Raw genomic sequence first — 14,466 nt, 5'->3', positions numbered from 1 at the left:
TTTCTGCTTTGTGAACAAAGTCGTAGGCTCTGGTTCACAAAATGAGATTCACGCAGTGTGAGCCCAAGATGGACTCAGGCATCAGAAGCCAGGTTATTTGGGCCCCTACAAATAAAGGAAAAGAAAACTGGATTGCCCTAGGAAGCTGATTAGAGGATTTCTTGCAAACAAGGGGGTCTCCCACCAAAGAGCATCCTGAAGAAATGCCACAGATTAGAATTTTTTTGAGATATAATTGACATAATAGTTTCAGGTGTAGAACATAATGATTTGATATTTGTATATATTGCAAAATGATCACAATAAGTCTGGTTAACATCCATTACCACACGTAGTTACAAAATTTTTTTCTTGTGATGAGAACTTTTAAGATGTACTCTGTTAGCAACTTTCAAATATACAATACAGTATTGTTAACTGTAGTCACCATGCCGTACGTTCCATCCCCAGGACTTCTTTATCTTATAACTGGAAGTTTGTGCCTTTCGACCCCCTCCACCCATTTCACCCCCTCACCACCCCTGCCTCTAGCAACCATCAATCTGTTCTCTGTATCTCTGAATTCCATTGTTTTGTTTGTTTGTTTGTTTTTAGATTCCACATGTAAATGAGATCATATGGTATTTGGTATTTATAGTTCTTTGTCTTGTTTTATTTAGCATAATGCTGTCAAGTCAAGTTCCATCCATGTTGTTGCAAATGACAGAATTTCCTTCTTTTTTATGGCTAAGTAACATTCCATTATATATATACACCACATTTTCTTTATCCATTCATTTTTTAACACAGAGAAATTTTGGAGCAGATATGAGAATGTGGACGTTTTGGGGGGCTAGCTGAAGGGGCAGACTACAAAAATAAAGGCAGTCTCACTGAAGAATAGCATGTGCTCAAGGCTAAACATTTCTGGAACATGCAGGAATCAGATGCACTGGGGAGGAGGGCACAGCTTGCAATGTGAATATTCAAAATGGAATCACAAATCCAATAGTCTTGAGGTTTTGCTGGATTTTAACGAGACTGCTTTGTCAGCACCCAATACTACTGCTAATATAGAACATTTCTTGTAGGATGGAAGGAAAGGGGAGAGACTGGAGCAAGAAGCAGTTTTGGCATATGGGGTCCCCAGGAGAGGCTGCCCCTGGGAATGGTGCCAAAGTGGATGTTTTGGAGGGCTGAGGACTAAAGATGCAAGATTATCCATTTGGGGTGTAGGAAGACAATGTTAGACCTTTCTATTTATTTTTATCTAAAAATATAAGAAAGACATTAAGCTTTACTCATCTTTATAAATAGCCCTCACCTTTGATGTGGGTGACATATTGTATATGATACCAATGCTGCCTAAGGGAGAGGTTGGTGCTGTACAATGGGAGTGTCCCCATTCTTTCTTTTGTCTTCAGTCTGTCATGACATATTGCAGATCACATGCTATAGGATATCAATGTTATGATCGATTTTATAGAAACAAGGCTTTAAATAATATTATTTGTGATGAAAGGGAGAGGGAATGACCTTGAGAGTGTTGTACTACACAGAGGTTTGTTGGTTATCCCATAACAATAATCAAAAGAGTTGTAAAACTTAAAGTTTTTCTTTTACAAAAAGACAAGTGTCCCCACTTTGGTGATCTTTGTAGTGATGGAAGTGGCTGCCAGTCATTCTATGTAGTAGATACATACAAAACAATAGATGCAGTTTATTCCTTCAAAGTCAAGGTGATGCTCACAATAAGTGAAAAATAATTTTTGGAAAATAGTCCTGTTGGAAAGAAAGCATTTTGAGAAGGGGTGTTTGGAAATGTTGGTATCATTATTAGATTTTTCTGGCCAAAATGATATGTATCACCTAGAAAAAACTCTCATACATGCAAGAGATAAATTTAAAGTTAAGTTTAAACCCATTTAACATTTTCCCAAATGAGGAGTTTCAGTGGGTTTGTACCCATTTTTTAAAATGTAAAATGCAATACCTCCCAATTAACTTATAACAGCTGATGGACAAGAAAACGTGAAACATTAATAGTCAAATTTCAGTAAAAACCTTTTGGTAGGTGGTGATGGGAATGGAAGAAGTGGCATCAAGATACAGAGAGTACAACCAAGAGGGGACACTTCTCCCACTTACACCTTTGTATCATTGACAGATAGCTTCTTCAGCTATCAGAGCCATTCAAACCATCGCAAAAGAAAACACACCAAGAAATTAGACCTTCAAATCGCTGTTTTACCAACATTAATCCAACATATATATTTTAGTAATATAAAATATTATATAGCCCTTGCTAAAATATTAATAAGCTTAATATTCAAAAGCTTTTCTACACAATAAATTTTTAAAATTCAAAAACCTTTCTGCACAATCAATAAAGTAAGAATTATTTACAATATTTAGTTCATTTCCAGTTGTTTTTTGTGTGTTTTATGATCTCTGCTAATATAGTAATACATATTTATATGTCATGTGGGAGTAAAGAAATACACATATTTTAGTGGGTATGCTCAAATGTTTTTATTGTGTGCGAGTGCATGGAAGCACTGGGATATGGGAAGGCTTGAGGTCAGTCACTGGGCTTTTTGAGGCTGTAGAGGCTCATGACAGAGCGGGAAGGATTATTAAAGAGAGAGAGAACATCACTAGCTTTAGCATCCATGGATGAGTTTTCTAACTGCATCATTCCTTTCATACTTATTGTTAGTCTGCTAGAAGGAAGAGCTTTCCACTCTCCCTACTTATTTATTTATTTATATCAACAAGGATTTATAAATTCTTATTTTATTCAAAGGGTTATAGTTCTTAATGATTATTCTTTTTTTTAAATTGAAGTATAGTTGATTTACAACGTGGTAATTTCTGCTGTACAGCAAGGTGATTCAGTTATACATATTTATATTCTTTTTAATATTCTTTTCCATTATGGTTTATCACAGGATATTGAATATAGTTCCCTGTGCTATACAATAGGACCTTGTTGTCTTAATGATTATTCTTGTCTGTGTTTCATCTTCCCTCTTTTATCTTCTCCACCAACTATAATCATTTTCTTTCTTCAAATCGAAAGTAAGCCCCTGCCTGTCCTCCATGAAGCCTTCTGTGATCCTTCCAGCATCTTCTCTTCTCTTAGTTCCCTTAGTTCTTGTGTCTTTCTCTCTATGCTCTGGCACTTAATCATATGCTCTTGATTTCATTGTTTCATGTATGAACGTTTCATGACCCCAATCAGACTATAAAACTTGAAGGATAAGAACAGTGTTTTTCTTCTTTTTCAAACTTCCCACTTAAAATATCCTTGCTGAAGCCCAGAAAGGAAAAACACTGTACCCTTCTTCCACCCCATGCCACAGGACTGGCACACAAATTAACAATAAATACCATGTAGGACATTACATTCAAATAACTCACAATAAAAGCAGAGATATGGTTGACCCCAAATTTTAAACACAGATTAAAAGACAAAAACCGGTTGATAAAAAATATAAGGAATACAAAAATTATATATATATATATATATATATATATATATATATATATATATATATATATATGTATATGTGTGTGTGTGTGTAATTTTATTCCTGATAAAAAATTGAGCTCAGGATTTGCTTCTGACTGTCCTGGCAGCAAGGAAACTAGGGTTGTATGAATTGTTCAGTAGAAATAGTTATAGCATTTCAGGAAGAAAGACCAATTTTTCCTTGACCAGAAATTCCTAGAAGAATTTGTTCCCTAAAAAAAGGATATTGAGCTAAATGTTTTGAGTAAGAGCTTTATAAAACAAACCGATGTGACTCTTTCAGAAGAGAGATCATTAACTCATTCTATGAAAACAGCTTTCCAGGGTGAGGAAGAAGATTGATGTAGTGTAGATATATCATTTTCGGGTGGTCTGGCTTAACCTAGGTTAAACTTAGAGGATATTGAGGAGTGAATGGTGAACAGAACCCTAGGCCCAGGCTTGTGAATATCCATTTTCTCAACTGACACAAGATATATCGAAAACAAAATTGAGTTCTCTAGAAGATACCTGAAGGCCAGAGATTCTCTATTATTGAACTAGAAAACTTCATATCACACTAGATACCAAGCATGTAAAGATGGATGTGATATTTGGCTGAAAGTTAGGGAGCCTGACTCACAGTTGCCTCATTATGGGGCTGTGCTATGAGAGGACCTATGACGTTGGGCCAACATTTTTCTCAGAGAAGTAGCCAAATGCTTGAACAAATACTTGATAGACACGGAGGATTCTGGTCCGTAAAGGGTTACTGATGAACTTTAATGGCGGGTTTTTTTTTTTCAATTGAAGTACAGTTGATTTACAAAGTTGTGTTAGTTTCAGGTGTACAATAAAGTGATTCAGTTATACATATATATTCTTTTTCAGATTCTTTTCTATTATAGGTTATTACAAGACATTAAATATAGTTCCCTGTGCTACATAGTAGGTCCTCATTGTTTATCTATCAATATTTTATATATAGTAGTATGTATCTGTTAATCCCAAACTCCCAATTTATCCCTCCCCCGGCTCTTTCCCCTTTGGTAACCATTAGTTTGTTTTCTATGTCTGTGAGTCTATGTCTGTGCTGTAAATAAGTTCATTTGTATCACTTTTTTTAGATTCTGCATATAAGTGATATCAGGAGAACCAAATGCCCAACACGAAGAACTTTATAAATACTCCCAAACAGACTTTATTTTAAACAGATTGTATTCGGATGAGCTTTCCAGGATAAATTAGCTGCTGAATGGGACCCCAGACACTTAACTGAGAGAACCTGCTTCATATCATTGCTTAGAATTCTTTGTCTGGATACTATGTTGCATCCGCCAGAGTTGATAAAATGGGTTTGGCAGGTGATATTTAGATATTTTCCTGAGAGTGCTGATTCAATATTTATTCAGGAAATGTTTGCGGGGTATAATCTATGTGCTCATTCATCAACTGGTTAAGCTATGACAAAGGTCTGTTCACCACTCAACAGGCTCTGATTCCTAGGAATGGTCCACTTCTTCAATTTTGGAAATTTCAAGAAAGAGAATAGGAGGGCCGCTTGATTCAAGGGAATGGTGGGGATTGGGACAAGGAAAACTTTTTGCTTGCTTGTTCATGGTCCTTCCCCTTAAGGGAACACACGCTTTGTTGGTTTGAATCCACATTGTATGCCGTCCCCCCATATTCTTCCTAATAGCGTACATTCCTAACCTAAGTGGTTCCATCTAAATCATCCCATTTCTGAATCTGCAAACAATCCTTTCCCTAATAACTTTTAGGGACTTACTATATATGTTTGTTGGCTGGCTCTCACATTATTTATGCGGTTCAAGTGGGTTCTTATAACTGTCACGAGCCTTATGCAATGTGCACTCAAACTGGTGCTGATGTGTTCTCATCCCAGAGGACTGGCTGGTGCTTGTCAATTTCTTGCCAGTAGTAAATTACTTCGTAACAGATAAACTATCAACATTTTGAGAATGTTAATTTTTTTCGGTATTTCCTTTCCTCCCCACTTTTAAGGCAGGTTTAACAACTTACTTTCATCCTGGAATAAACTTAAAGAAAATACATTATGATAGCATCAAACTTTATGAGAAACTGGAAGAAGAAACCGGACAGGTAAATGCATTTAGCTTGAAATTGTCTTTTAGGTCAGTTTCTCAGAGATACATAAGATTACTGAAGGATATTGATATCATCTTGTATCGCTGTGTGTAGTGACAGCCATGGCATGTGAAATGTGGTAGAAGATTCTGATGAGAGTTTAAGATGAGAACCTCTAGAGCTTGCTTTTCAATCAATTTAATTTCTTGAAGTGTATTACCCATGTAATTACCTGCTCCTGATTTTCTAAATGAGAAAAGAATAAAAAGCAACTTTCAAAAATATCTTTAGTTAGCTGCTATATCTAGAAACTAAGATATCGCAGCCTTTCTGCACTGGATTGCAAAGGATCTGACAACTGTACATGCCAGATTGTCACATGCCTTTGAAAAGTACTTCACTAAAAGCCCCTCACTTTTATTTTTATCTCTTCTCATTTGTATTAGTACTTTCAAAGTAAAGTGGCAGGCAAAGAGTATCCACAGACTAAGACTGAAGTCTACTTAAAATTTTCATGCTATTTCCCTTGCCTAAAACCATCACATGGCTCCCCACAGTCTACAGGACAAAAGCCAAAGAAAAAGAAGGACCTTCATTAGCTAAGCCCTGCCTGCCTTTCCAATGTTTTCTCTTGCCACTCTTTGCTATGCTCAGATGCTTCAACTATTCTTAATTACGTACAGTTCTAGAATGAGCTGGGCTGTCTGCCTGAGACAGCATTCCCTCTGGTCCCCATTTCAGCATTCACCTTCCACCCTTTCCCGGGGGGTGTCTCCTTTGAGAAGCCATCCTTGACTTTGTTCACCCAGCAGTCAGGTGGAGCTGAGGGCATATCTCTTGGTTCTAAGAACATGTGTGCACATACCTCTTATAATACGAATCCCTCTCAATTGTGATTGTTGCTTTACTGATTGGTCTTCCCTACAGATTCCAAGCAACCTGAAGATAATGACTGCATCTTTGATCACTGTCACCCAGGGGCTTGTTGAGTGCTTGGCCAACTAAAGGACTTCAATAAATGCCAGATGAATGTTTATTTCAATTCACACTTAATCTCCTCACTGCAACATTCTGATTCTTCATGTTCCCTCTTCAAATCCTTTGCCTTTCTTCTTTTCACATAATTTTCTTCCACTCTGTACATGAGCACTATCTCATGTTGTAATTATGCGTTTAGCTGTCCATCTTCACCTATAGACTGTAAGCTCCATCCAGGCAGGATCTTCATCTCTCTTGTTCACAACAGCATCTCTGGGGCTTAGCATAGTGCCTGGCACAGAGGAGACACTTACTAAATATTTGCAAAATGAACATCTTTTCATATGATGTAAATATGGTATATAGCTATCACTTTCACTGCATAGTGAATCTCTTTTCTTACACAACTTCATTTTCATTGTGCTGGAGAAGAACCATGTTTGAGTGCCAAATCGTGATTTATTTATGAGTTTTTACTGGCATTATCGTCACAGGTGGTGGGATTCCATCAGCCAGGTAGTATCAGAATTGCTACAACTCCTGTAAGGGTAGATGAATTTAAATATCAAATGACTCGGACTGGCTGGCATGCAACGGAACAGTATCTTATTGAACCTGAAAAAATACAAGAGATGTTTCCTTTACTCAACATGAATAAGGTATTTATCCTAAGGACATTTTTTTTTTTACCATTTGTTGATTTTAATTAAGATCAGAAAATGTTATTTTAGAAATTTAATTAGAAAAATCTTTGTGCACACATTTTGAATGTCAAAATCAGATGATTAATGCTGGAATTTGGGTAAATTATAAGATGGGCTATTATGTTTGCTAAATACAGTAAAGGTAATGAAAAATCTTATTAGCTTTCTACCTATTACAACTGAGGAAACATTTTCAATACCTCTCTATTACTGTGTCCCCCAGATCTGGAGGTTTCTATAATAAACCTTCTGTTTGAGAAATGCAGAGAAGACAATAACCAGGTGTGACAAATGTGTGTATAGAAAGACTGTGTTACTGACATTTTTTTTTACAAAATCAAAGGTAAAAGTACATGTTATATTGCTACACAGATATCACCTAACTCATAGCTGTACTACCCTGACAGGTATTGATCTAACCAAATTTAGCTGAGAAAATCCACTTGGGAATTTAGTGTCTTTTTGCTGGGTGATAATCCCATTTGAATAATAATAACAATGACTAATACTGCACTACCTAACACTACAGCACATACTTAATGTATTAGGTATTATGCAAAGCCATTTACATGTATAATCTCATTTACTCTTCACAATAATAATAGAAGGTATAGATTATTACTAAACAGGAAATTGCAGCTTAGATAGTGTACATAGTGGGCCCGAGCCCATCCAGCTAGAAAGAGCTGGAGGAGATTTGAACCCAGGCTCTCTGACTCCTTTGTACATATGCTACCTAAGGGTACAAGGTGGAGCTGTTCAGGGAAGCAGAGGCTTGTGTTTCTCCCCAGTGTAGCATCTCTGACGCCTAAGGGTTCATAGCCTTGCTCTGGGAGCTGGGTTGTTAGCCCCTGTGAATCTTGACAGGCTGCTGGCACTTCCTTTTCAGTAGTTTTGTGTGATGCCAATGTGGTGGCAGATTGGTGTTGCATTGCATTGTCTGTGTTAAAATTCTGCTACCACTGCCAGGAAGGATATTCTTATATCTGTTTATATGTCAATCTTGGGATGCTCTGCTGGAAGTTCTCACCATCACAGATTTTTCTCAAGGACATTGGGCAATGGAAATACGTGGGAAGAGTATTCTCTGGCTCTGGGCCGGGTGCCAAATCAAATAGATCTAGGGTCACTGCATAAGGACATATCCATTATAAAACACCAAAGTGACGTTTAGAAGTCTACAGTAATACAAATTCCATGAAAACCAAAAGTCTCTTGCACTAAATCTATAACAAGAGATTGGATTAGTAATCCAAAACTTCCCACAAAGAAAAGCTGGGGCCCAGATGGTTTCGCTGGTGAATTCTACCAGACATTTAAAGAAGAATTACTACAATTCTTCACAAACTCTTCCAAAAATAGAAGAGAATTGAACACTTCCCAACTTATTCTGTGAGGCTAGAATGTATTGCTGTGATACCAAAACAAGACAAAGACATCACAAGAAAAGAAAGACCTGTATCTCTTATGAATATTGATGCAAAAGTCCTCAACAAAATACTAGCAAACTGAATTCAGCAACATATAATAAGGATATTTTTAGCATAACCAAGTGGAATTTATCCTGGCTATGCAGGGTTAGTTTAACATCTAAAAATCAATCAATGCAATATTGCATGAATAGAATGAAGGACAAAAATACATCATCATCTCAATAGATGCAGAAAAAAAATTGACAAAAGCCTCTTGACCATACTTGGTGCTTAATAGATTTTTGCTGAATGGGTGAGAACTAACTGTACTATTTCAGTGCTCCCTCCTTGTTTCATCTGAGTTTTATTCTTCTTTGTTTCCCCCACAGTACCTCAAGCCCTAGCACAAAGTAGGTATTTAAGAACTAGTTGTTGATGACTGAATCAAGTATACATTTTCCTGACACCAGATATATATTTAACATGTGAATTTATTAACAGTATTAAACAATTAAATATAAATAATTAATCAATTAGTATTAGATTTGACTGCAAATGTTAGAAACCAAGATAATAATGCTTAAACAAGATAGACGTTTATTTCTCTTTCATTTTGGCAGTCCAGGGCTGAATGGTGGCTCTTATCCATGAAGACTTCAGGGATCCAGTCACCTTCTGGATCATTGCTTTGTCATTCCTAGGATGTGACTCCTTTGTTCTCACTCCAAGATGGCAGCTAGAGCACCAGCCATCATGTCTGCATTCCAGACAGCAGAATGGAGGAAGGGACAAAGAAGGGACAAAGGGCATATGCCAGTTGTCTCCTTAAAATGGTTCATGTGACCATGACACTTTCATTTGACACTTTCATTTGCATTTCATTGACCAGAATTTAGTGATAGTTTTAGCTACCATCTGGAACTAGTAGCTGCCAACTATTGGAAACTCTTTGTTCTTAGTGGTTATGTGTCTAAATAAACATTTGGTTTCCATTGCTTTGTGGGGGAGGGGAGAATAAATGTTGGAGACAATTGCAAGCCTCTGTCAAATAGCCTGTCTACTTAACTCTCAATGTGAGTCCTGCCTAGCTCTGAGCTTGGACATAGGAAAAAAAAAGTGGAGACTGATCAATCTGATGCCATGATGCATTTTTTAAGTCCAGTTTTGCTAAACATTTGCTGACAGGATACAGTTACACTGAGTGAGTATATGTATTCATTTGAATATTGACTCTTTTGTGATCGATTTAGATTTTAGCTGGACTGTATAATCCTGGAGATGGTCACATTGATCCTTACTCTCTAACTATGGCCCTGGCTGCTGGGGCTAGGAAATATGGTGCCCTTTTAAAATATCCTGCACCAGTGACTTCTTTGAAACCCAAGTCAGATGGAACATGGGATGTTGAAACACCACAGGGATCTATGAGAGCAAATAGAATTGTGAATGCTGCAGGTAAGCGTCATTTAAAAAAGAAAAATACTGTTTTTTTTTCAAGTGGCAAAGAAAGAAGATATTTAGTCACAACGTAATGTTTTACACTATGAACATTCTTATGAAACACCGTGGTACTCCCATGGCGAACATTTTGTCTGTTTCTGAGCTACAAAGCTCTCCCTCCATCACCTTGCTCTTCTTGTGTGAGATACAGCTCTGTCCTTGGTTATCCATAGCGAGTTGGTTTTCTTCTCCATGCTCCATTTTATTCTGCTCCGGAAAATGTTTTGCCAAATTATGCTTCTTTTTCCTTCCTGTGTTCACACTTTCTTTATAATAATAACCAAATTCTAATGTTCAAATTCACGAGCATCCTCTTGGCTCTCAGTTTGATTTTTAGAGCAGAGTTGATTATTTGTGTTCTTTCTCATCTATTTTGATTACTTTACTCTGTTCAAAAAACTTTTAACCCTTTTCCTTTCAGCACATTATTAAATATATTTCATAATCTTTTCTTTAGGTTGCTCTGTTACAATTTAGACTCAGAGTAATGAAGCCAAAAGGGATATTTGAGATAATCTAACAACTCACTCATTTTCCATTTGTGGAGACCAAGGTCCAAGAAGGTTATACTAATTGGCAAAGTGACAGTTATGTCAGAGCCAGGACTTGAACCTGGGTCTTTTGATTCTTGAATTAACATACTTTCTATCAGGTTCTTTGCCTATGAAGTAGTTTTCAAATATCACACATAAAAATAAATCCTTGTGCAAATGAAACTGCTTGTGCAATCTAAACTGGGCTAATAACTTATATTTATCTATAGTTCATAATGGTTAATTTAAAACCTAAAATAAACATGAGGCAGCTACTGATTTTCTCATGTTCTGCTCTTTGAGTCATTGCTTAAATTTACAAAATGAAAACAATCTTTATTATTTATCAGATCAGATGATACGCCATGAGGACATGCCAGAAACAAATACCCTTAGGATTCTTTCCTCTAAATCGTAACTTCTGATTGATGTTATTTTTTAACAAACCATTTTTAGTGGCCCTGGAAAAAGTCATGTCTTCAGTATTTAAGAGTTTAAGTTAGTATTTCTGAATCTTTCTAACCCATGCCCCCCATTTGAAAAGCATAAAATCTCATTCATTCTTTAACATCATTTGAAATTCCAAATAATGTAAAATGACTTACCTAATAAATAAGAGCAAAGGCATAAAACTTTGCTTTGTTTTTGAATTTCACTTGCCCCGCCCCCAAGGAAATCTCCATCAGGCACCCCCCATCCCCCACTGTCCTTGGGTACATCTGGTCTAAATTCTGCTAGAAGATCTAAGGCAATGAAATCATTCATCCTTTTTTTTACAAGTAGCAAAAATTCTTTGTAATCTTGCAACTTTCTTATGGTCTCATGAATTCAGCCTCTAAAAACATTTGACTGTTTTCATAGTGATAGCAAATACTAAATAAACATGCTCTGACTTCATATCCAGCACCCGTGTCAGACATTGCTAATTGATCACTGCACTCATTTCAGAGAGACTTGGACAAACCCCACGATTTTTCTTAACACAGTGCTTCAGGCAGCCACACACTCCCAACTGATATTTTGACAAATAACATAGAAGACCTTAATTTAACACATTTATCTATTGTTTTCCTAAAATGGATAAATATTTATTTGCACGATTCATTGCCATTGTAATATTTTGTTTTCTAAAGCACAATCTGTGAGGAATAAGGAATCTCTGAAGAGAAAGAATAATTCCAAAGAGGTCTGACCTAAGCCCAGGACATTGGTTACCAGATGAAATATTCTATGCAGCTGTGCAATCTTGTGGGGTGATCAGGGCAGAGGAGGACAATGGCAGGAGGTCCTGGAGAACAGTTTTTCTGGTACTGCCCTCAGAAAACAAATCCCAGACCTGCACCAGAAAAACTGTTCTTCAGGACGTCCTTCTTCATTCTTTGCTCCTGATGCCTTTAACTCAGCCACGTCTGAGTTCCATCCTCAGGTCTTGGTAACTCCAGGCAGCTCCTTGTTCACAGTTGTATGAAGAACTATATGGTCTCAATTCTCAGTTCTTTACATCATTCAGATCACATCTCTGGCCCATATCTTTTTTTTCCTTTTTCTTCTCCATCTCTTCTGTTCCACTGGGCAAAAGTTATTGGAGAAAATCTAACTGATCACATATAAATAGTCCGTGGAAGGTGTGGAGGGGTGTGTGTTTAGTTATTTATGTCTGTTTTCAAAAAAAACTTTATTTAAAGTATAGAAGTTCCCCAAAAAGTAAACCTCAGTAATTGGGGGTGAAGTTTTGGATATGCCCCTTTCTAGACTTTAAAGCTAACAAAGATTAATTTTATGAATAAAAGCAACCATCTGCAGAAGGCATTGTGCTAACATGATTTAGAATGTGTGTCTGATGGAATGTTTCCCAGAGTTACTCAGTGAGTCCAGGATGTCTCATAAATTCAGGTGAGGCCCTCAGGCAGCTCTGAAACCTAATCAAAGTAACCGGGATATAGACTTGGAAATACAACCAAAACGTAAATGATGTAAAGGCCACTCTTATCTACTCAATTGTACCATAACCTGCTAAAAGTTTCTTTACATGGAGTCATAACAGAAGGCTGCTGAATCTTCAGGATATCCATGGAAAGAGAAGTCTAAAAGCAGAAATTTGTCAGTTTGCTGATGTGTCTCCAGGACTGTCCAGGGCAGTGGGGCTATCTCGACCAGAGACACATTATTGCCAACTGTGTGACTTAGGCAAATTACTCATTTGTAAAATGGAGATAATAATTCCCATCTGAACAAGTTATTCTGATCCGTAAATGATGTAAAGTACCCAGAAAAGTCCTACCACATAGAAAGCAATAAACAAATTAAGTATAATAATGATCATTTTTATGATTATTATAATTATTTCCTTGAAAGTCTATGCCCTGGTCTGGAAAACACTAGCGTCAAGTGTCACAGCTTCTTGGTACCAGCCTTAAGATTCCCCAGATCCTTTCACTTGCTCTGTAGTCATCCAGCACCCATTCTGCTGGTAAACTGACTTCCCAAAGAGCTTGGTTCTCAACCTAGGTGCATAAGAGTCACCGTGGGAAGTTTCCCAGGTGGTCTGGCTGGGAAGCTGTATTTTAAACAAGTACTCCAGGTACTGTACTGTCTGTACCAGCTAGTCTGTAAAATATCTTTTGAGAAACACTGCTGTATCAGTGTTCCTACAGGAGAGGGGATGTAGAAACCTTATTCTTGAGCAAGCAGAGCTGAGGAACAGTTTCTGACCCTGCTGACCTCTTGGTGTGCAATAGGCTAACTTGCCTTCAGTACTGCTTTAAACACAGCTTCACTCTACCTTCGGTCAAACCTGAGCCCCAGAGGCAGCTTGAAGGCAAGGACAGGAGCTATTCACTGTGATGCAAGCTTTTTCTTTGCATGGTGAGGAATGTTTCTCTTGACCTTGTTTACAGTTGACTCATTAAGCCTGAGATAACTTTGTAAACTTTACTTAAGAATTTTCCTAATATGGTAAATTAGAAATGTGATTGGGTCATGCCAAGATGAAGCCCAGTGTTCAGCCAAAAAAGAATTGCTTAATTTTACCAATACTTTGCATCAGAGAATGTCACTGTATAAACATCATTGTCACTGTATAAACCATCTAGTAGAAGTAAACCTGTCCACCAACCTGTACTGTTCATTTTAACTCCATTTCTGTCAGTCACTGCATTTTAAAAAATTGGAAGCCATTTCTAATGATCACTTTTTTATTGACTCTTCTCTTCAGTGTTTTTTCAGGTGATAATGGTAGATTATAGAGGATTCCTCCACATTTGTTTCTCTTCCCTTTGAACTTGCTGGGTGGGTGATCTAGCAAGGGTTGAAGTGTAATCCTGGCAAGTTTTATGTTAACTTGATTGACATATAGAGGAAGAGAATGCCAACAGACACCACCACATAGGGAAAAACAGTGTCGAGCTTGCTATGGGGTTTGGAGTAATATAGTTATATGATATTTATGCATACACTTCCACTTTATTTTAATGATGAAGTATATTAATAAACAAGCAATTAGATTCAGAAATTTATAAATATATTTGAATAGGACAGGATTTATTTTCTTCAATTTATGTTTTTAATTGAAGCAAGTATATTAACCACTGCAGTAGTTTGAATTGCTAGGCTAAATATTTTGGCTTTTTACATTTTAAAACTGCTCCAGTGCATATAACTAGAATATGTGGCTTTACTATATTATCCTACAAAGTCCTGACATTGGTAATTCACATCTTCCTAGGCAAGAATAAATT

General features: G+C 36.9%; 1 protein-coding gene across 2 annotated transcripts in view; it reads left to right on the top strand.

The window, feature by feature from the left end:
• Positions 1-14,466, top strand: part of DMGDH (dimethylglycine dehydrogenase) — a 60,652-nt gene that overhangs the window by 3,523 nt on the left and 42,663 nt on the right. For both annotated transcript variants that reach the window (XM_061189390.1, XM_061189389.1), the window contains exons 3-5: positions 5,519-5,617; positions 7,075-7,239; positions 9,947-10,151. In XM_061189390.1, the coding sequence (XP_061045373.1) occupies positions 5,519-5,617; positions 7,075-7,239; positions 9,947-10,151 (469 nt within the window). The remainder of the gene's footprint in view (positions 1-5,518; positions 5,618-7,074; positions 7,240-9,946; positions 10,152-14,466) is intronic.

The sequence above is a fragment of the Eubalaena glacialis genome, chromosome 4 (genome assembly GCF_028564815.1).
Source record: "Eubalaena glacialis isolate mEubGla1 chromosome 4, mEubGla1.1.hap2.+ XY, whole genome shotgun sequence".
Taxonomy (NCBI): Eukaryota; Metazoa; Chordata; class Mammalia; order Artiodactyla; family Balaenidae; genus Eubalaena; species Eubalaena glacialis.
Note: the sequence above shows the minus strand (reverse complement) of the source record. Positions and strands in the feature narration are given on the sequence as shown.